Genomic DNA, 23,956 nt, shown 5'->3' with positions numbered 1-23,956 from the left:
TTTTTGTAGTGTATAAAATAGGCCAGATTTACATCCTCCCTTCTCTTTTATGTACTCCCTCTCGTATTTATTACAAAGAAAGTGGTAACTAATTTACACGCACCAATAAAATAGTTAAATGAAAACTGGATGATTCCATCATACATGATTGAGTTGCAAAAACTTCTAGATAGGTATCCTATATCTGAACTGACTTCTTTCTGGTTAAAGAATCTCTTTCTTGTTGCGCTAAAACAATTAGGAGATTCTCTAAAAAAAAACAGGGGTTCTGGTTCTAGGACAACATGCTATGTGTAACATCCTGAGTTTTATCGGGTTTTAATAACCTCTTTTGGTTGATTTTGAGGATAGATTAGCAATTTAATGTTGATCTTGGTGTTTGGGTTGGATTTGAGGTATGTTGGAGGAATAGGTGAACATATCCCTCTCAGGGTATGTTCGCCGCGACGAAGTTTTACTTCGCCGCGGTGAACCGGGAGTTCCAGGGGGGATTGTCTTTCGGGCAGGTTTGGTCGCGGCGAAGTCATAGGGACGCCGCGGCGAAGTTGTTCAAGTGAGCAAGGTTTCCCTCTCGGGAAGGTTTCGCCGCAACGAAGGTAGGGGTATGCCGCGGCGAAGATTTTCTGGGCAAGCGAGAGTTTCCTCTCGGGAAGCTTTCGCCGCAGTGAAGATTGGAGTTCGCCGCGGCGAAGTCGGGTTTTTAGGTGAGTAATCCCTCTCGGGATTAGTTCGCCGCGGCGAAGGAGTCCAAATCTATATAGTTGTGGGAGGGGTTCAGTGTTGCGAAAATTAGAAAAATCTAAGGTAGAAAGAGAGGCTCTGCTAGGGTTTTGATATTTTGGCTTGGAGGGGGCATTTCTAAGAATCCATTACCTCAAGTAAGTGATTTTAACCTCTAATCTACTTTCTTTCTTGGAATTTCTGAAGATCTATGGTGAAACCCTAGAGTTTTCTAGGTTGTGATGAAATTGAGGTTTTTGACCGATTGTTTTGAGTTTAATTGATTGCTTTGGGTTAGTCTAAGTATTTAATCGGTGTAGTTTTCTTGGATTTAAAGAACTTGGAGTTTTGAAGTTAGGGTTTATGAGATTGGGAGGTTTGTGATTGAGGATGACAATGTGGAGATTGATTTTGAGTTTTGTGATTTGGGTTATGATAAGGAGGGTTAAATTGGATGTTTAATCGGTTTAGAATGTTGTTAAGACTTCAATTGTTCAAATGGGGTGATTGGGTGTTGAATTCTTATAGTGGGTCCTTGAGGTTTGAATCCTAAATTGATATTTGGAGAGGAATTAAGGTTTCAATGGATTTTTATGACTTTGGAGTGTTGTTTTGATGGTTATACCCTTTGAGTTGGGTAGAGTTTGATTGGAGATAGGAATTTTGTGTCCCCAAATGTTGTTTTGGCCACATTATTAGTTTGAAAGCTAATATATTGTGGTTGTGTGTTTGTGTGCTTGTGTAGACCAATTGTGAGCCTTGTTGGTGCACGGACCATATCGTTGGTTGTTATTCCTTACTCAGGCAAGAGGTAACCATTTTCGAATCCTTAGTACATGCTTCTGTGGTATTGTGAGTTGATTTATGTTTTGTGCTCAGAGTAACAATTATGTTCAAAGTGTATGTTATATATAAAAAGGAAAACAGTCTTGTGGGGTTTCGATTGATGATGAATGAATATTGGAATTGTGAAAGATATGCCACTGAAAGAAGTTACTTATGAAATGTTCAATTACTATTTGATTATGGTTTGAGCATGATGCATGAATTGGGAATTGGTGAGAGTTTTTGATAGTTACTGCCACGTGGTAAGGCCTCCATTAATGCATGATGGTTGGCTCAGTATGTAACACCTATCCCTTATATACTAGTAGAATTATTCTATTTAATCATGATCCATTAAAAGCCAGGTTTCATCCTGGAAATTATATATATATTTTTATTTCCATCCTGCCCTTCGAATCCTGAATTAAGTCAACTATAGCCAATAGGGTTTAACATTTGACACCTTGGCCATTGGCTCACACGACGAGATACGTAATTAGATACACATAATTTTAGGAAAAATAATAATTATATCAAAAATTTGACCATTTCCTTCAATAGCAGTCATTATGATCTATCTGCCCTTAGTCATCTCCTTATGGAGGAATATTTACATACCAAAATAGATATACAATATATATATCTTTACTCCAAAATAAGATGCATTTTAAGCAAAATATGGATGTACAAATGATCGCCAGCTTCTTGCACCTTTAAACTCCACCGATCACTACTCCCTTGCCCTTAGGAGTACTTGCTCTTACTGTATTACATGGAAGAAGGGGTGAGATTCTAAAGAATCCCAGTAGTAACAAATTTCCCTCACGTAATCATACAAGATCACAAACAACATGCTACACAGGCCAAAGAGAACAACACCTTGCATCTAAGTATAATCAATGATGCATATACACCATACACCCATATAGTTAATCGCTATCTATCGTGCCCACATTCCAAAATAAATGGAAACCAGCGCATATTGTCATGACAAATATTATTATGCAAAGGCAACTTATATGTTCTCATGCACAATCAGCATAAAGGCACATCCAAGCATGTGGCAATCCATATACAATCACATTAAAGGAAAAGAGTTACTACCTTTTGCTTTTTCTTCTGTACTAACTTCCCCTTGCTTCTTCCTTGACTCCCTTCTTAATGGACTTGAACAAATATCAAATCCTATAAATTATATAGGTAAGGGCAAATTAATATTTATATATATATAGATCATTTATTCCTAGGCTTCAAAAATAAATCAACACCCTTGAATATTCAAGGTCCTTAAAATTTATAATAGCAATAGTATTTATTTCATACTTTTATAAAATTCCAGCTTTATCAATATCATTCTATCTCCTACTATAATGTCCCCTAGTTTAAGATTTCATTTCCTCTTCAATCCACTTGACCGAAAATACTTCCCATTTATACATAATCAAATCATTGCCAAGTGATTTAATTTCAGCTGCAACATCCCAATATTAACATCATTCCTCCATTTCATAATATATGGATGTCTTTTGCTCCTCTAAAATGCTCATTTTACTGTAGTAAAATTTAATCATTGATCACAATAAGGTTGGTCCACTAACTAGAATAATATTCAGCATTTGAGAAGACAACCCAATAAACTTCGAATCAGATTTTGGCTCTCAAATTCAACAATTCCTCCTCTTGTTAAATTCCAGATTTAAAGAATAATCACTTCCAATCCGTGTAGCATTCAAATATTCAAACTCATTTTGCCCTTTTCCTATCCAGCGGTTAAGACCATTTAACCAAAACAAAACAATAAGAACTCCTTTTTCTTTTCCCATTAAACCTCACGGCCTTCACTCCAAAATATCATGTAGCATTATTTAATCTTTATGATCATACGATTTCCTTTTCATTTGCCTTTCACGTATGGAGCCCATGTATCAGCATAAAACAATAGAGGTATTGGGTCCAAAGACGTCTTCGAACATGTCATTAAAATAAAACCAACTCCAACGCACTTTCATATACATGTGGGTCACGAAATCTCTCTCCAATACCACCAATATTCAACCTTATAACCAAAGAAAAGGGAGTCCGAAACTAACCCCCTGAATCACCTATCCCCTATTTCGACAATCAGGTACCAGAGAATAAAAAAAATAAACACAAACAGCAGCATACAAGTGCAGGCACCCTCTCACACAACTCCCAATTGATGCTTCGACCAAAGCTTTCATGCGATTCCTGAATTTCTCTCCCTAGGGCTGGATTTTCATTTGTTTCTTCCACTCTCATATAGTCCCAATCAAAGAAAACAAGGACAAAGGAAGGCCTGAAGGACTCACCTTAATCAGAAAAGCACACTTGCATGCAAGAAAACACCTCTGATTCTTTCTCCGGCAGTTCGTGATGATTCGTCTTCCTCTCGCCCTTTCAAGCTCTCTCTGTTCCTTCTCCTTTTCATTCAAGTCGGCAGCAGAGGAGAATGAGAAGGGAGGAGGCGTTTTTGGCAGATAAAAAGGGACAAAGGATGTGAAATGACCATCATGCCCTTTGGTCTTTATTTTCTTTTAATTTGATCCTTCTCTATTTTTTTTTTCTAAGGATAGTCAAATAATTCCAGAAATCAAACCTGGATATTTTATATGAATTTTCTTCTTCCATTAGCTTCTTTAGTGTATAAAATAATTTTCCTAAAAATCTCAGCTCAAAAATTAGCCTCTAACTATTTTTCTTGAATATTCCAAGAAAATAGGTCCTAAATTCTTGAAATTAACTTTATAATTATTCAGACCATATTTTAAGGGTCTTAATCTCAACAATTTCTCTAAAAATTTCTCCTTCATCATGCTTTACTCAAATCCATAAAATTTGGGATATTACACAGTACATCCCCCAGAGTGAGGGATAGGCCTTTTGGCTCCTTACGTCCCCTATAGTGAGGGATAAGCCGGGTTCGGCTCTTGAAAATCCCCCCAAGTGAGGGATATGGTTGATGGAAATTGCATCATTGCACTTGCATGAATTGTTGTGGCTATCATTTATAATATTACTTGTGAAATGCCCTACTCGACACCTCACAAGCACCTATTTAGCTTGTACCTTGAATTGGAAAGATTGGTTACTAGGACGTTTGTCTCACCCCGTGGTTTACCATGTTTTCAGGTGAGGGTTCTAGGCGTGCGCCTTTAGGAAGAGACGCAGAGGCTTGAGCTTGGTTAGCTTTAGACCTCTAGCCTTTGTATATGTATGGCTAGTATATATATTGCCACATTTAGGGTTCTTTTGAACTATTTTGATTGTTGATCTTATTGTAAACTAGAGGGAATGTTATCCCCTTATTTTGGTTGGCCGGAGGTCATTGCTAATGTTATGAAACTTTGATCTACTTTGTTGGGAAAAACAATTATATGGGCTGATGTTGATGCCTTTTGTTACCCAGGCTGGAGGCTCGGAGGCCTAGTGGATATTATTGAATGATTTTAGTTGCATGCAACTGGGTTTGGGATGGAACCAAGTTTAAATGTTAATTTTCTAAAATTGCGCAATCTATTTTTGCTATGGTAGTTTGTTGTAACAGCTTTCCTTTTCTACTATAGTAGTAAATTTTACAACGAGTTTATAATGTTTTTGAGGTTAAGGGATTTACACTATGGGGTGGTGGTCCCACTGATGGGGTCAAATCAATGCATTCTGAGAAGAAATATTTGAATCTCATCATCTCATAAGTATCATACCAAATCCCATCAATCAATCGCTTTTTTGAAAAATACGATACCTAAGTTATATAGGTAAAGCGATTTATTCCTTGATAAGAAAAAGAAAAAACGTGAATGGTTATTGGATTGATGATAAACTAGAATCTTAGGTCTTGAATAGTGATTCGATTGATGATAAAGGAAGAGAATTCTTGGTTCAATTCTCTGCCTTAACGATATAGAATAAAGGATTGATCAAATTCTATTAAGTCAGACTCATACTAATCATTTATCAAAGAATGACTCTGGTTATTAAATAATTGAACAACCAGGAGGAATTTACTTATGGTACTTAGTTGACATTCATAAAAAGTATCTAATGAATTATAAGTTCAATACACACTATTTAGCAGAAAGACAGATATTTCTTGCTCATTGCCGGAGAATCACTTATTCACAAACCTTGTGTGGGGCTAATAATTTTCATTTCTCATCTCATGGAAAACCTTTTTGGCTAAGAAACTGCTAACTAATTTAGACGCATTAATAAAAATTGTTGAATGTAGTCAAAGTAGATTGAGGTATTATATTTAAGATCAAATTAAAAGTCAAACTAACTCTTATGAAAAGAGTAACAAGGGAGCATAAATTTTTGGAAGAATCACAACAGGGAAACTCAAACCTTATGTGATGCCTCTTTCAAGACAACAAACCCGATGTGGGACTCATGATAGAATCACATTACAAGAACAGCCACCCATACTTTCTCATCACTCAGAAGACAATCGTCGATGTACTCGCTTGCGCTCGGCGAGTTCCAGCACATTATGCTATTCTCAGGAAGCAGCCAAACCAAAGCCTTCCTATAAGGCCCTCTCACGCTGGCCGTGGTGGATGATCAAACAAAATCATCGAAGGTGTGGTGTGGATGTTGGAAATGCAAAAACTCCAAACTGCATTGCATAAAAAGGATGTAGAGTTGGTATGAGATTGATCAGTTTTTATCTTATCATAGTCAGGGTAAAATTGCATCACATCATATTTAAGGAGGTAATTCTATCTATATTCTTTTGAAAATTACAATAAAAAATCTATAATATGCATAAAAAGGAACTATTTAATTTAATTTAATAAAGTCATAATGTTGTGTTTGTGGATTTGCGGATGGCAAGGGTCTAGTTATCGTTTATACATACATATTTATATATTTATATAAGCATCATATTTTAGTGAGAAATTTGAAAGGCACATTCCATTTAGATTCTATCTATCCTCCTTGTTAGATCAATCATGGCATAAATATTATGCATAACGCAAAAATATGTAATTTACGCTTAACTATTGAAGAAGACATATATTTTAATAGGAAATATGCATATAAGTATTTGAATAGGAAAAAAACTATTAATATACTATATTACTCTCCATACTCATCACGGCGCCTCAAACATTGAAAGTCTTGGTCAAATCACAAATGCCTGTTGAAATATAGGACTCCCTTATGTCCAACATATAATTAAAAATAACTTAGATTAAAAAAGTTTGTTAAAATTTTTATATGTAAAAATTGCATTTTTCGTAAATATATATCTTTATTTATAAAAAGCATGACTAGGAGAGTGGAAAGCGAGATCAGATAGTTATGAGCGTGAAAAATATATGAAAGATATATATGTGTAATTGATGAAAATAAGTGAGAAAAAAATATACAACATATCTTTTCTTTAATAGTACTCTTTATTTAATAGGGATAAATATGAACACTTTTACCAATTTATCAATATATTCTACTCCTCTTGTCCTATTTATAAGGTAGAGAGAAAAAAGATTTTTTAGTCATGAGAGAAATTTTTTATATGGATATACAATTTCATCATTCATTTATTATTGTGTTGATTTTGTTTACATGAGATATAATATATATTAAATAAGGATAAAATTAAAAAGTTGTTGAATTTTAAATAAGAGTTAATGAAGTTTAAGATTTTTCTTGGTCTGTGTAAAACATATTGGAAAGTGATTTATATACAGTACTAGTAGATTAGAATTGATACAAGTGACTTGTATACAGAAACAGCGTGGTATTAGCTAATGGGGGAGTATTTTATTATATATCCAAACGATTTTCAACCACATACTCCTCTGGTCCTATTTATAGGGCAGAGAGAAAAAGTATTTTTTGGTCCTATTTATAAGGCACTGAGAGAAATTTTTTACATGGATGTACAATTTTACCTTTCATTTATTATTGTGTTGACTTTGTTTATATGAGGTATAATATATATTAAATAGGGATAAAGTTGGAAAGTCATTAAATTTTAAATGAGAGTTAATGAAGTTTAAAGTTTTCCTTGGTTTGTGTGAAACATGTTGGAAGTGCCTTATAAATAGAACCAGAGGAGTATAACGGCACGACACCTCATTTTCATTGCCGTCAACTTCAAAAGCCGTTATTAATTAACACTCGCTTTACTCACATCATTAATCGCCAGACAGGCCATTTCATCATCTTCTTCATCTTCATTCGTTAACAGAACATAAATGCTTCGACCTGCTCGTCTTCTTCATCCCTTCTTCTTCCTCCTCCTCCTGTTCTGGTCATGCTGGACTCTAAACGTCGTCGTTTCAGAGCCACAGACCAATCTTCTGTACACTGCGTGCAGCCCTTTCTACGAGTTCGTGGTCTCCAACTTCACCATCTTCAGTGAGAACCTAAACGCAACGTTTCGAGATCTGAGAGATCAGGTCAAAGACCAAAGCAAGCACTTTGCCACGTCGCAGCGAGGTGATCAGAACAACCCCGCTTCCTCTCTTTTTCAGTGCAGAGATTATCTCTCCATCGCCGACTGTCTTGCCTGCTTCGATGTCGCCGCCGTCGCAATACGCAATTGCTCCGCCGGGACCCATGGTTCTCGGGTCGTCTACGATGGCTGCTTTCTCAGGTACCACTCTACCAAGCCATTCAAGTTTGACTTATTCTCATATTTTTTGAATAATAATAATACAGCGTAGATAAGTTCCTTATTGCCAACTGTATGATAATAATCAGTGTGGCCAACATTTGACTAATTTATAAAGAGTAGAGGCCTGGGGAAATAATTATCTAAGTATTCACACTTAGTCGCTCGGCTCCTCTTTTGTGGATCACTCTTCCATACAATTTATATGCTTCAAATCTAAAGAAGAACATGGTCAGTTTTAGAACTTTTAATTTGACTTTTAATTATTTATTATCTCTACAAGCACGCTATGGTTTTATATATTTTCTTTCATTTTTTTCTCATTTATTATAAAGACATATTTAAAAATAAAAATATATTTTTAAATTATTTAGTACTCCCTCTGTTCCTTATTATAAGAGACAAATAACCAAATTACGTTGATCCAAAAAATAGTTAAAATTAGTTGAGCACAATTAATATGTAAAAGGTATAATGTTTTTTTCCAACAATGCCCCCATTAATAAGGAGAGAGAGTATGAGAGAAAACAATTAAATTATTAAAAGAAATAGAAGTGGGAGGGAGAGAGAGTATGAGTTGGAGACAAAAAAATAGGAGTAAATAGGAAATCAATACAAAAAAATAGAAACAACTTTTAAGTGTCTTTTATATATGGCAACATGCCATAAGTATCAAATGTCTCTTATAATAAGAAACGGAGGGAATAAGTTTTAAGACATAATTAACAAGTTACGTAACAATATTAACAAAATTGGTAACGCAATGAACAACTTGTTTTCAAAATATTTTCCTAGAATAAGAACAAATAGCATAAGAGTAATATGATCATTTCAGCAAATTCAAAATTCCTATTGTATAACTAAAATAGAATTTTTCCTATTGAGACTAGAGTTTCCAAAATTGAAGTATCATCTAATTTTTATTTTCCCTTGTCCTTGTCGTTTTCTTTTAGGATTGGTGGATCTTAGAGATAATATATTTATATTCCCACATTTATTAGCTTGTGCGTGGGGTTTCCCATTGACTTTATTCTACTTTGAATTATACTGTGTCATCCTTTTCAGAAGATATTTTTAAGAAATATCGTCCAGATTAAACAAAGGTTTAAATTTTATTTTCATTTTTATAAGTCTCTTATTTAAACTCATGTATGTTGTAATTTTGAAAAAAATGAAAAAATATTAAAAATACTATGAAAAGGGTATAACAAATATCCTATATAATGCCCTATAAAAAGAATAAATTTTCTCGTGCCTTGTGAAAATCACGAAAGGAAGGCCAATTTTATCACATTAGTTTGCAGGGTTTGACATTCGATTAATTAATAGAGCAGAGAACCGGGGAAATTTAATATCTTTTCATTTTTGTTTTTGTCAAAACCATGGCTAATTAATATATCTAATCTGATAGTACTGATAAAATACTTCGTTATTATTTTTTGAAAATTAAGTTGTTTTGTGTTTTTACAAAGAAGTACTATATTAATCACATTTAAAATCACTGCGTCTACATATATATGAGGGCTAATTAACTTCTCTATCTTTATTCCCTCTCATACTTCACAGAATCTAAAGTACTCTCTTTTAACTTATTTAGTAGTTTACAATATTGGCAAAGTCCTCCACTGCTGCTTCTCATATGAAGTTGCTAGATTCACTTTCAAACATTCTCCCGATTCTATTTCTTATTGTCCTTTGCAGAATTATTCCCTCATATCTTGATACCCCAATGCATGGTTTCCAAGTCCTGGCCACTCAAATACATCGTCAATCGATGCCTTGACAATAGTAAATAAGATCATTATTGATAGTGAGTGAACTGTGCACAATTGACTTAAATCTGTTCTCTTAGTAACACAAATATACTGTCAGTTTGTACATCATACCCAGTACTATAATACCCCTACTATACATATTGAGCTTGGGAAAATGACATGGTATATGTTGTGGCTTGTTTAATTAGGTACGAGGTGAGCACTTTCTTCAGCGAGACAACGTCATTTAATGCTGTGTCGTGTGGGAATCGTAGTGCATCAGGAGAAGCCACAGAATTTACATCAGCAGCACAAAAATTGCTAACGAATCTGAGAACGACAACACCAACCGTGTCTGGCTTTTATGCAGCTTCCAAGACGCAAGTGCCTAATAATGGTCCAACTATTTATGCCTTCGCTCAGTGTATAGAAACTATCACACAAAGTGCTTGCCTCGATTGCTTAAACGCTGGGGACAACAATATGCAGACTTGTCTTCCCAATTCAGATGGCAGGGCTTATGCTGCTGGCTGCTTCATCAGATACTCCACCTCTTCCTTCTTTCCTGATAACCAGACTATTAATACCATACCGTTGGCCAAACAAGGTAATATTCATTCCCAGATTTAAGTATACGTGGGTATTTTAGATGTGAAATACTCTCTCTGGTCTGTATATAAGCAACATTCTCTCACATGGGGCTGGTCCTATATACTCCCTTCGGTTCATAATATAAAAAGTTAGTTAACTTTTCTTACACGCTAAGCAATTGAAGTTTAGTTATTAAATATATCCTCAAATATTAGTTTTCCTATGTTACCCCTAACAATAATAAAGTTGCCTTAGTGTTATACTTTTTTTATCCCCATCTCTCTCCTCTCTCTTCTATATTTAACAGGGGCGAAAATGAAAAAATCACATTAATTATCCTGACATCATCTTATGTTTTGGACCAGTATTTTATTTTAATCAAGATATTATATTATGGACTAAAGAGAGTATAAGCAATACTTTGTGTTTGCCTAAAACTTTGATGTATTTTTTCCATTTTTATCTCCAAATAATTACATGTGACACTCATCTTTTTTTCCCCTCCCTATTCATTCTTTCTCATTTCTTTTCCTACTCATCACCTCTGATCTCTCACTTATCATCTTCATAAATAAGGGCATATTTAAAAAGAAAATTACATATCTTATATATTCATTATTTGTAACTAATGTTGACCAACATTTTGATCCGTGTGGTTTGGTTAGTTGTTGCGAATCGGAGGAAGTAGGTGTGTGTGTGTGGTGTTTATAGTGAGTGACTTATTTATTGGCAAATGAGATATCTGTCTTGTGCGCAGGTAGTAGCAATAATAAGGGGGCTATTATTGGCGGTGTAGTTGGAGCTGCGGCCGTTGTTTTGGTCCTACTTGGATTATTTGTTTGGATCAAACGACCAAAAAAGCCACAGAGTGTTCCTAGAGGTAAATGATTTGAGAAGTCATTCACTATACCATATATTTAGTTGTAATGTTACGATGTGATGCTTTGGTTTTCGCTGAATGAATTATGGACTTTAGTGTTTTAATTTTGAAGGGAGAAGTCCTTGGCTGGTTTTATTAATTTACGAAGAAACGTTGGCTAAAATTGTCCTTAACAGATGATATACCTGGAGCAAGCAAGTTGAAAGCACCAGAAGCTTACAATTATAGGGACTTGAAGCTGGCCACAAAAAATTTTAGTGATGAAAATAAACTAGGAGAAGGAGGATTTGGTGCTGTATACAAGGTAAGTTAGATTTGATTTTAATTATTTTCACATGGGTCAAGCTCTAAACCAAAAATGTTTTCAATTGAGTTCTAAGCTAACATTTTACAAAGGACAAAGTAGGACTAATAATTTTCTCATCATTGAATTTTTTAATTATCGTGAATAGGGTACTTTGAAGAATGGAAAAGTAGTGGCGGTCAAGAAATTAACTGTACGCAAGTCCAATAGAATGGAGGAAGAATTTGAGAGCGAAGTGAAGCTGATAAGTAATGTTCATCATCGAAATCTTACTCGACTTCTGGGATGTTGTAGCAAAGGCGATGAGAGAATTCTTGTTTATGAATATATGAAAAATACTAGCCTTGATAGATTCTTATTTGGTATGTTATTTCAGTTCATAAAACTTTTATGCGGTCCTTTAAAAATAATAAGCTATTTTGCTTGTTACGAATATTATAGTATATGGACATATTTTCACCGTGATCCAGTAATATTAAGAACTTATAGTTCATGATTTTGTTGAGCTTGATAGACTTAGAGATCAGTAACATATTCTAACATTTTGAGAATATCGTTTTTTTTTTTTGTTTTACCCATATCTTTTTCCCACCCTTGAAATGTGGAGATTTGAGAAACAGGTAAAAGGAGAGGCTTTCTCACATGGAAGCAGAGATATGACATTATTGTAGGAACAGCAAGGGGTTTGACTTATCTACATGAAGAGTTTCATGTTCGAATAATACATAGAGATATAAAGACCAACAATATTCTCTTGGATGATGATTTTCAACCTAGAATTGCAGATTTTGGATTAGCAAGACTTTTACCTGAGAACAAATCTCATGTTAGCACAAGATTAGCTGGAACATTGTGAGTTGAAACAGTCACATTTCTTTTGAATTTTTCACTACTTTTATTGTACTTATTTATGCAACTAAACTAAGCTTGATACGATATGTGTTTGTGTCAATGGAAATCCTTGTTATCTCTACACAAAGTTTTAACAAATTCCCCTTTTTTGTTATTATAAGACATGAATACTTCAAATCAATCATAAGGCAATACATTACTCGTCAAGTGTCTTCATTCCAGATCTTAATGGGACCCAAAATTTAATTTTTTCATAGACATTACTAATATAATCCATTACATGCTATATATGTTAGGGGATATACAGCACCTGAATATGCTATTCATGGCCAATTATCAGAAAAGGCCGATGTTTTCAGCTATGGCGTTGTAATCTTGGAAATCATCAGTGGTAAGAGAAGTGAAGAATTGAAGGTCCATGGCCATGATGAAGGCGAATTCCTGCTTCAAAAAGTAAGAAAATTCCCATGATTATTTTAAGACTTATTTTTATTTTTCAAAAACAAATGGAGGCCTTATTTAGCAACCCAGTATTCACATGGTTAATTCTCGTATAAAAAGTAGTGAATCAAATAAAACATTTAATAAAAATATCCAATATATGTTAACTTATGTTTTTCCTTTGTTCGCCCCTTTTATATTCCATTTCACTTTAATCCCACTTGACAGGCTTGGAAACTATATGAGAAAAACATGCACTTAGAGTTGGTAGACAAAACTTTAGACCCTAATGACTATGATGAAGAAGAAGTGAAGAAAGTGATCGAGATTGGTTTGCTTTGCACTCAAGCATATGCTGACATAAGGCCAACGATGTCTGAAGTAGTTGTTTTGCTCCAAAACAAGGACTTGTCAGAAAACAGAAAACCCACCATGCCTCTCTTGATTGAAGCTCATTAATTAGAGGTCCATCATCTTTGAATCGTACAGCTTAGTGTGACTTGGATTCCTAATCAGAGAAGAAAGAAAAAATGGAAAGTGATTCTTCCTTTATTCCATTCTTCAATATATGTGTTAATTACACGTCGATCTTACGAGTACAAAGTATAAATGATGAATTGGGGATGAACTTCGGGTAGATTGTATTTTATTTGGCTTTAATTGTGTAGATGTTTATGAGATGATGTAGATTCATGAAACTTTACTGTAATAAATCTGATGTTACATTATTTCTTAATTAAATTTTATTTTTACTTTTATATAATCGTTTATCTTGCAACTATAACTTTATTTTAAGAATTTCTGCACAATTAATAACTTCTAGCTACGGCTGTACATGGACAGGGCTGGGCAGGGCATTACCCTTGTTTGATGCCCAACTCGAATGATCGATGAGTTGTATTTTGGAGCCCATTGCCCAGTGCTGCCCGATGAAAACCCAAGTTATTTGGGGCAGGGCTAGGCAGGGTGGGCTTTCTTGCCCACCCTAAGTGATGATACCCTTATGCGTTATTTATATTATGTGAAGGTTTCCACTAAACCTAATAAAGAATATTTTGATTTTTTAAATGTATTTTATAATTTCATAATTTAGACTATTTCAAGAAAAGAAATATAAAAAACACACTACAAATTCATATATCTATTTATCATTCTATATCTCTTTGTAATTATATAATCAAACGCAATAGTATAGGTTTTCAAACAACATCCATAATTAAATATATTAACAATTTAAATCTTAAAATATATAATTCTACCACATATGAATGTTGCATGTGTGTATATATTAAATATAATTATATACAATGAATATATGTATATTATATACATTAAATACAATTATGTATATAAACCCTGGGTAGGGTAGCATATCATGCCCAACATTTGGCTCTACCTGAAAATGCACATTTATTGTTTGGACTACTTTTTCAAGGCCAGGCTGGGTATAATTTCACCAAGGCTCAAGCAGGCATTATGGGCTTTTGAGCCTAATGATCACCCCTACTTCTAGCTGCAAGAGACTTGATTTTGCACTTCAGAGTTATGTTGAATTACCAAGGGAAAAACTTCATTTTAGGACCACTATAGCTAATTAATATCAGTCAACCCCCAAAATATTTTAAAATTTCAGTTAACCCCTATGGACAAAATGAAATAAAAATTAAAGGGCAAAAATACAATAATACACCAATTTTTTATTTTTTTAAAAAATAAATATTAATTGTTGTCAGAGCTCCAACCACCTAAGCTTAGGTAGTTGGTGCCGAAGGACTTTTTTTGTGTGGCCAAGGCGGGGTTTGAACTCATAACCCCTTGGTACATCAAAAGTAATGTGATCATCAAGCTAACCAAACTATTTAGTTATATAATTCAAAGAAATATATATATATATATATATAACACTAAACAAATGCAAGCATCCAAGTATAAATAAACAAGTGAAATTCGACTATTTACAAGTGAAATCCAGCAATTTACAACAAACATTTGGTGATTTGCAAGTAAATAAGAGCATTCGCAACCCTAAATACATGTGTTTAAATGTGACTGAGCAAGTAAAATTCAAAGATGTATAACAAAAATTCAGTTGTTTATAACAAAAATTTAGTGATTCATAAGAAACATAAAAAAATTCACAACCCTAACTACAAGAGTTTATGTATAAATGAACAAACAAAATTTAACAATTTATAACAAACATTCATCAATTTACAATAAAAATCCAGCAATTTACAAGTAACATATGCATGATGAAATTCACAACTCCAAATACAAGTGTTTAGGTGTGAATAAATAAATTAAATTCAAAGATTTACAACAAAAATTCAATGATTTACAGCCCAAATTTGGATTCACAAGAAACATAAAGAAATTTACAATCCCAAATGCAAGAGTTTAGGTGTAGATGAATAAGTAAAATTTAACAATTTACAACAAACATTCAACAATTTACTACTGAAATTTAGTGATTTACAATAAACATGAACACTTGCATTTGAGGTCGTTAATTCTCATATAAGTTTTGTAATGTTTATGTTTCTTGTGAATCGCTGAATTTGAGTTGTAAATCCCTGAATTTTTGTTATAAATTGTTGAATTTCACTAATTTATTCACATTTAAACACTTACATTTAGAGTTGTGAATTTTCTTATGCTTCTTGTGAATTGTCAAATTTGGATTGTAAATCACAACATTTTTGTTATAAATCTTCAAATTTTATTTACTCATTCATACTTAAACACTTGCATTTAAGGTTGTAAATTCTATTATGTTACTTGTAAATAGCCAAAAAAATTTTAAATTGCTAAATTTCACTTGTAAATTATCAAACTTTACTTGTTCCTTTATACTTGAACACTTGCATTTGTTTTGTTATATACTACCTCCGGTCCTTATTATAAGACCCCGTTTGACTTTTTGTTTGGTCCTAATTATAAGACCCCAATCCATTTTGTCTCTCATATTTATACATTTTTTTTCCAAAATAATCCTTCTAATAATGATAGTTCTAGCCAATACACTTAATTAGTAAGGATATTTTAGGAATGACAACACTTATTTATTACAAATAACTAACTTAACTTACTTCCTTAATCTCCTCAAATAAGTCAACTGGGTCTTATAATTAGGACCGGAGGTAGTATATATTTTTCTTTGCATTATATGATTAAGTGGCTTGGTAGGTTTGGTGATCATATTACTTTTAGTGTACCAAGGGGTGATGGGTTCAAACACCCTTAGCCACCTTATTTTTAAAAAAAAATCCTTCAGCTCAGATAATCCTCCGACCACCGGAGCTTCGACCTCTAGGGTCAGCCACCTAAGCGCCAGTGGCCAGAGCTCCGACAACAATTAATATTTATTTTTTAAAAAATAAAAAAGAGAGGTATTGTTGTAGTTTTATCCTTAAATTTTAATTTCATTTTGGTCCAAGAGGATTAACTAAAATTTTGAAATGTTTTGGGGGTTAGCTGATATTAATTAGCTATAGTGATCTTAGAATGAAATTTTCCCAATGAAAAGTATGACAAGTCTCCCATGTAATTTTCAGTAGCCTTTTAAAATGGAAGAATGATAATTAAGAATCTTGTAAGAAGATTAATGTAAAATGTTAATGTCCAAACTGTTAAAGATACTAGTCAAACCACATAATTTAATGGTCAAACTTGTTTACAGCTAACAGTTAGGATATTTTTGCTACGGAAATAAATTTTCAAGACAAGAGAAAAAAAAAACTTTCAAATGTTGAGCGTTCCTTCATGAATACTTCTAGGATATTTAAACATCTTGCCTTCTTCGTATCCCTTCATCATTATCTAGGACCCTTCACTTCCCTTTTATCATTATTTTATTCATCTTTTTTCTCTCCATATGAAATCATATTGACCCAGGAAAATCACAATAAAGTCTCCAGAAAAAAAAATAATTGTTAAAAAGTCCCAATAACAACTTAAACATTTGTAATGACAAGTTTTAGAGGAGGAAATGATAACTTCTGAAACTTCTTTTTGAATTATTTTTTTTGGAACCTTATTATAATTCTTTCTATTGACTCCACTTGTTTGTCAGTGACCGATCAATCATTCAATATGCCACTAATTTTAGAGCCACTTGACTTGACCTTTGTCATTTCTGTCTTCTTCTCTCCTCTCTTCCCGCAAGCCTAGCCCAACTCATTCACGCACACGCACACATATATCTCAGACCTGTCGAACCAAAACTCCACTAAACCATGCTTCAACCTATTACTCTCCTTCCCTTGATCGCTACCTTCATAGTCTGGTCATGTTGGTCCCTTGACGGCGTCGTTTCAGACCCTCAGACCAATCTTCTGAGTCGAGCCTGCTTCCAATATAACAGAGATGAGTATGATACAAAGTCCTTCAATGACAGTGTAAGCGCAACGATTCGTGTTCTCTCGTGTCAGGCGGTGAATCAAAGCAGGTTCTTAGCCACAGCGCAGCAGACCGACGGAAACCTCCCCGTTTATGGTATTTTTTTAGTGCAGAAGCTACCTCTCCGCCGCCGACTGTGCCTCCTGCTTCACCCATGCCACCGCACAGATCCTGAACTGCTCCGTCGCGACTAACTTTGTTCTCGTCATCTTTGACGGCTGCTTCCTCAGGTAACGGCCACTTCCCTTGGTTTCTTTTTAAAATTTTTTTAGCAAAAGATGTAAGATTTATTTTCATAGAATATTATTATGCGATGAACAGGATTTATCATAATTAATTATAAAGTAAACATGTTATTCTAAATAAAATTTATGATTTTCAATATTATATTATTATTTGTTGGTCCAACAATGGGTATGCCTTTCTTTTGTCGTAAAATGTAACAAAAAAATGGTGCAATCAAGATCTTTTTTTTTTTTAATTGTTCCACGATCAACATTACTATGAGACGTCATCTAAATGGATATTATCGACTAGAGATTCAAGAATAATTAATGGTTCCTGACGATACTGTGAGATAGAATTGTTTTTTGTCTTTTGCACTGGGTATAGTTACTTTTTTTAAAATGATTCAAAATGACACTACTAAAAGAAAAAAAGAAATGAATACCTCATCAGAAGCATATATAATACTCATTAGCTTTTTTCTTTTAATTTTTTTAGTTTTTCATTACACTCAATTGCATTTACTTAAAGTAACAGGACCAACAAAATAACAATATTTCACTTAATCTAAATAAGAATTTTCGTTTCTATGGTACTGTTAGGCATGAGAGTACCAATATACTTGAGCAGACAACAGGAATTTTCAATACTGCATCGTGTGGGAATCAAAGTGTAGAAGTAGCAGCCGCTGCATTTACTTCAGCTGCACAACAACTCCTGATGGATCTTCAAACCACAACGCCCAAAGTCACTGGTTTTTCTGCAGCAACAAAAACTCAAGTCCCTGATAATAATAATGATGATGATGAAACTATTTATGCCTATGCTCAGTGTACTGAAACTATCTCACAAAGTGGGTGTGAGGATTGCTTGAAACAAGGGGTCAACACGGTTCAGACTTGCCTTCCCAATTCAGATGGTAGGGCTTTTGATGCTGGCTGTTTCATCAAATGCTCCACAATTTCCTTCTTTCCTGATAACTACACCATTCATATCAGTAATAATCCCTCAGTTAAACAAGGTGCAGTGAATTCAAATACTTCAATATTTAATTACAACATAACATTCTGGTTTATTTATGTGTAATTCTGAATCTTATGTTATATATGTCATATTTCAGTGCTTGAGTATTAAAATATATCCTGTAAATATGCATATGTGTCATAGAAAATGACTGAAGCGAGGGGTTTGGCTTATCTACATGAGGAATATCATGTTTGTATTATACATAGAGATATTAAGACTAATAACATCCTTTTGGATCATGATTTTGGCTTAGCAAGACTTTTACCTAAAAAAAATCTTATCTTAGCACGAAAATTGCAGGAACATTGTAAGTCTGAATAATTTTATTCTGTAATTTATTAACTTCTATTCTAATTCTTGATTATTGAAAGGCTTCTATTGCACCAATATATTTAACTACTTTTTTTTGCCTTCGTACGCTATGAATACTTCGGAATATTATTCATAAGTGGAACATCGTACGATAATTTGTGTTGTATATGACAATTTTAGATTTTTCTTTTGTTCTAAATATTTTCATTTATGTTAGCTTGAGTCGTATTCTAGTCAATGACATCATTAATATTATGCATTTTGCAGAGGATATACAGCTCCAAAGTATATGTAACCCATGGTCAATTGTCAGAAAAGGATGATATCTATAGTTTTAGTGTTGTTATCCTAGAGATTGTTAGCGGCCAAAAAAATAATGAGTTAAAACTTGATGGCGATGCTGAAGGTGAATTCCTCCTTAGAAAGGTGATGAAATTTCCTTGACTATTTACAAACAACTTTTTTTTTTCTTTTCTTTTCTTTTTTCAGGCGATATAAATATATAACTTTCTTATCAATGGAGCTTGACTCCTTTAGGAAAAGCTATTCCTCCTATATCATAATACAATTTCAATAACTATTTAAGAAACAGTAAAATAAGTTTTGCTGTGATCTTTTTTCTAACCTTCTTATTACTCAATTACATTTTAATCCCACTTGGTAGGCTTGGAAACTATATGAAAGAGGCATCCACTTGGAGGTGGTGGATGAGACCCTAAACCCTAATGATTATGATGCAGAGGAAGTGAAACAAATCATAGAAATCGGTTTGCTTTGCACCCAAGCATCTGCGGATTTAAGGCCGTCAATGTTTGAAGTAGTTGTTTTGCTCCAAAAGAAGGGTTTATCCAATAACGTAAAACCCACAATGCCTATTTTGATTGAAGCTAAGTAAAAGTCCATTGGGAGATAATTATGATTTGCAAGAAACTCACAACTAAGTGTGACTTTGGAGTCTCAATCACACAATTGAAAAAGGCTAAACAGAAGAAGCATAAAACGGGAAACGATCATGTCTTTTATTCCGTTGTTCAACATCTTTGTGTAATTATATATCAATCTTAGAAATGCAAAGCATGTTCATGAATTGGTGATTATTGTGGGAGCACCATTTTTAATAAACTTTGTTAATCTCTCTTGAACATTGGTTCGAATAATTATATCTTATTTGGGCTTTTTTACCAAGATCCTACAAACAGTAAAATAAAATATCAAAAGTGCCATACTTTGAAAAATAATTACAGAGATGCTACATTTACAATCGTTCAGAGGGTGAACAAGTTTACAAAGAAGACATTCCTAGCAAGAACAACTTCCTATGTGTTGTTTTATTTTTACAATCTTGGTTTATGTTTTCCTGCAAAGCAAAAAATAAAAAAATTCTTCTGGTCCTAAATATAAACCTTTTTTACCATACAAACCAAATATACTCCTCTAGCCTTGCTTATAAAGTAGAGAGAAAATATCTTTTATTCTATTTAAGTCATTTCATTTAATTTTTAGCATATTTTGATACTTATTTATGAAAAATAAAGGATAAAATAGTACATCTCTACCAAAAGTTATCTCATTAAATGTTAGCCTATTTTTATACCTATTTATGAAAAATAAAGAATAAAAAAGCAAATATCTGCTAAAAACTATTTCATTAAGTTTTTAGCATAATGAGATAACTCCAATAGGATTAAAAAAAACCAAGAAAGAAAATGGAAAATGAAAGAAGAAAATAAGAAAGAAAGAAGAAGGGGCATGCGTGATGCGGCTCCCATGTTAAGGATTGAGCAAGGATAATTTGAGAAGGGGAAGAATGCCACACTGCGTACTTGAGGGTTGGGGCGTGCGAGAGGAAATAAAAAGAAAAAATAAAAGTCGGGGTCAAGATGGGAACATGGGGTTGTGTGATGATGGAAGTTGAAATCCTGTCAAAAAAATAAAATATGATATAGGAAGTTTGTATTTTCAAACTCGTTCACTCTCTGAACGATTTTAAATATAACATCTCCCAATTATTCTTCAAAGCATAGCATACTGGTATTTTATTTTATTGTTTGTAGGATCTTGGTAAAAAATTCATCTTATTTGCTCTTCATTTTAAAATTGAAACCCGACAAATATTCAATTCTGTTTTTAATTTTTAAGTAACAACTATGGATATTTTGTGGGGAAACCTTTCTGTCCCTTGCTTATACTTTTTGTGTGTGTGTGTGGGTGAAAACAATATATGTGTAGTTGGAAGGAATTCATTTCCATTCTCATCATCGTCCGTAAGATTAAATTCGAATAATTCAGATTTAATTTTTTTATTTTAATATTAACGACGATTTCTTATTTTAACAGACGTATGGAATTGGAAAGTCTGAGTTAAAAATATTATTCTAATTATTAATATTTAAAAAAATGAATTTATTAACCAGGAAGAAATGTAATCATGAAAAAGTTTCATACATAAAAAGTGAATAACATGCAATAATAAATTCTATGGTTAAGGTACCTTTGGCACGGATGAAACTGCAAAGAACAAAATAGTTTACAGAACTGGATGTATCCGAAAAGAAGTTCAAAGTGCTAGATCATGCACCTTAACACTAAATTCTACGATAAAAAATAATAACAGATTTATGTGACTCGCTTGTTTTTGGAATTTTTTAATGGCAAATGACAATATGAGCCCAGTAGATTGGTGGGCTCAGTCATTTTCTGGGGTGAAAACATATTACGGGGCTGGGCAATGGTGAAATTATTTATCTCACGGGAAGGTAAAAAAAAAAAAAACAAATGTAGCAATTGGTTTACTTTTGCATCCAAGGCAAACAATCTCTGAAGTTATCAAATAACATAAAATTTACAAATTACAAAGCCTATATTGATTGAAGCTAATTAAAACCGAAAATCATTCTATTCCCCAGTATTTTTGTGTAATTATGCATCAGTCTTATAAATAGAAAGCATGTTCATCAATGGGTGATTATTTTGGGAGTTTTTTTTTAAATACAGTGGGGGCACCATTTTGAACACTAAAACCAATCCCTACGGGTGGAGAAGTTGGTGGGCTAAAATTGGACTTAGCGTCTGGATTATGGGCCCGGCCCAGTAGAGACATTACTCATCTTTCGGCCCAAATCATTCACATGGAACAATTATTCAATTAATGCTGACTATTTCACAATTATAATTTACACTTAGTAATGTAACTATCATTAATGTGCTTCCACGCTGTAAATTATAACTCCCTTCAGCCTCCATGGATTGCAAAAATTATTATTATTTATTTAATAAGGTGGTTGAAAAATAAAACACTTTTTACATATCCGTTATTTTAAACAAATTTTCTATTTTCTTAATTTTATTATTTGTATTTTATATATAAGACAAGAGAAAGATAATATTTATTGTGATTACCTGTTTTAAGGATGAGCACTGGCAGCTCATAGGTTTATAAAGGTGGGAAACATGCTAACATAATTTTAAAACCATGTTTCCCTCGTCTGGCCAAAAAAAAAAAAAGTCTCCCTCGTATTTAATAATTTGAAAATTCGACTCTAATTAATTACGACCTAGAGTTACACTCCTAAACTTTTTCTGTCCAATTTTTCTCAAAAGCAAAATCCAAATTTAATGATTAGAGTTGTGGACTAATGCGAGCCGAGTGCGAGCTTCTGTTTCGAAACTAATGGGTTTCTACCGGAATCAAAAAGAAATTTAATTTTAATTCCACCCCCCCCCCCCAATTTCCTAATGTACGTCCTAGTTGGCCGTGGTACAAGTCAATCTCACTTGTTTAATTTTAATCAAGGACCTTATTATTCTACATAGGAAAAATGACAAAAAAACAAAACTGAAAATTATTAAATCCCAAATTATGTTTAGTAACAATACTTTATTTACCGTTGACAACACTGAATTTGTAAATAATAACAAATTTTTTTTAATATTCTTTATTTGGTATCTAGTAATTTTTAGCTTCTTTTTTTTTTGGTTATTTTCCCTTCTACATATCCTAGATTCTACTTTTAAAAAAAAAATCTAATGACTGAAATAACTATGATGAAACATATAGGAAATCTAAAAGTCGGGCACATGAAGAAATTTATACTCCCACTAGTCGTTATTATAAGGAGTTATCTAGAAGAAAATTTTGGTTCTTATTATAAGGTATTAACAGGGTCATTAATGAATTTTTTTCTAGTTTACCCCTAGTTACAAATTATTATTACTCATGTAAATAATTTTTCACTAGCTTCCTGAAATTTGTCATAAGGGTAGGATTAAAAAATTTTATACTTTTGAAACACATTTAATAATATAACTGTTATTTCTTGGTCTATGTGAATGAGCTTGTTGACCCAAAAAGTAGTCATATAAAGAATATTCCTTATGTATAAACTTAACACTAGTGCTAAATTTCTCATACATGAGTAAATGGGATAAATTAGTTATCTCATAAATATGTCGGTGATTAATATTACACGTCTTTTTATTTTGAGGAAATCAATGAAAAATTCTGATTCCAAAATTTTGTTAGTGAGAAGGACCTGGATTTGAATATCTTTATTTTCTGTATTTGAAATCATATATAGTATTGAAACTTTATGTGTGTAAAAACATATCGGGTCTTTCTCACCAACAAAATTTTTAAATAAGAATTTTTTACTGACTTTTTTAATCTTTATTGAAGAATGTTGGTCCTACATGATAATTTTATAAAGAAAGTCCTTATATAAAAACGACTTGTCCTTTCTCCTCTCAAGTCTTGGCACGAAAATGAAGCCTCATTTTAATTAATTAGTCGTTTTCAATCACCTGCTCCTCTAATTCTTTTGCTGAGCTGTAGAAGTAGAACCTTTTTATTTTATTAATATATCATTTCGCCTTTTTCATTAGGAAAAAAAAAAATGATATTCCTATAGTTAACTGAGAGACCCATTGACTTAAATGACCTCTCTTCATTTCTTTCTTCATCTTCATTCTCTCTCCACAGCAGCACC

At 33.1% G+C, this 23,956-nt stretch overlaps 1 protein-coding gene and 1 long non-coding RNA gene across 2 annotated transcripts; one reads left to right on the top strand and one right to left on the bottom strand.

Moving 5' to 3' along the window:
- Nucleotides 1–2,090: 2,090 nt before the first annotated feature.
- LOC114755927 (uncharacterized) lies at nt 2,091–4,031 on the bottom strand. Its single transcript, XR_003741375.1, has 3 exons — nt 3,876–4,031; nt 2,650–2,730; nt 2,091–2,308 (listed from the first exon to the last, which is right to left on the bottom strand). It is a non-coding gene; the product is annotated as an uncharacterized LOC114755927 (long non-coding RNA).
- A 3,738-nt stretch (nt 4,032–7,769) lies between these two features.
- On the top strand, nt 7,770–13,534 carry LOC114755905 (cysteine-rich receptor-like protein kinase 2). The gene is made up of 8 exons (XM_028944802.1): nt 7,770–8,170; nt 10,152–10,549; nt 11,291–11,413; nt 11,590–11,717; nt 11,866–12,079; nt 12,338–12,569; nt 12,866–13,022; nt 13,239–13,534. Exons 1-8 carry the CDS (start codon nt 7,770–7,772, stop codon nt 13,467–13,469), a joined length of 1,884 nt encoding a protein of 627 aa, XP_028800635.1. The 3' UTR covers nt 13,470–13,534.
- Nucleotides 13,535–23,956: the final 10,422 nt, after the last annotated feature.

The sequence above is a fragment of the Neltuma alba genome, unplaced genomic scaffold, assembly GCF_004799145.2.
Source record: "Neltuma alba isolate B1F8T4 unplaced genomic scaffold, ASM479914v2 tig00010348_pilon, whole genome shotgun sequence".
NCBI classification, from domain to species: Eukaryota; Viridiplantae; Streptophyta; class Magnoliopsida; order Fabales; family Fabaceae; genus Neltuma; species Neltuma alba.
This window is presented reverse-complemented; position numbering and strand designations above follow the sequence as displayed.

Bases quoted from the DNA above. Each gene is read 5' to 3' on its own strand.
- LOC114755905 (XM_028944802.1), top strand. From the start codon at position 7,770: ATGCTTCGACCTGCTCGTCTTCTTCATCCCTTCTTCTTCCTCCTCCTC. The intron at 11,718-11,865 runs GTAAGTTAGATT...TATCGTGAATAG, and splicing joins GATTTGGTGCTGTATACAAG to GGTACTTTGAAGAATGGAAA. The intron at 12,570-12,865 runs GTGAGTTGAAAC...TATATATGTTAG, and splicing joins ACAAGATTAGCTGGAACATT to GGGATATACAGCACCTGAAT.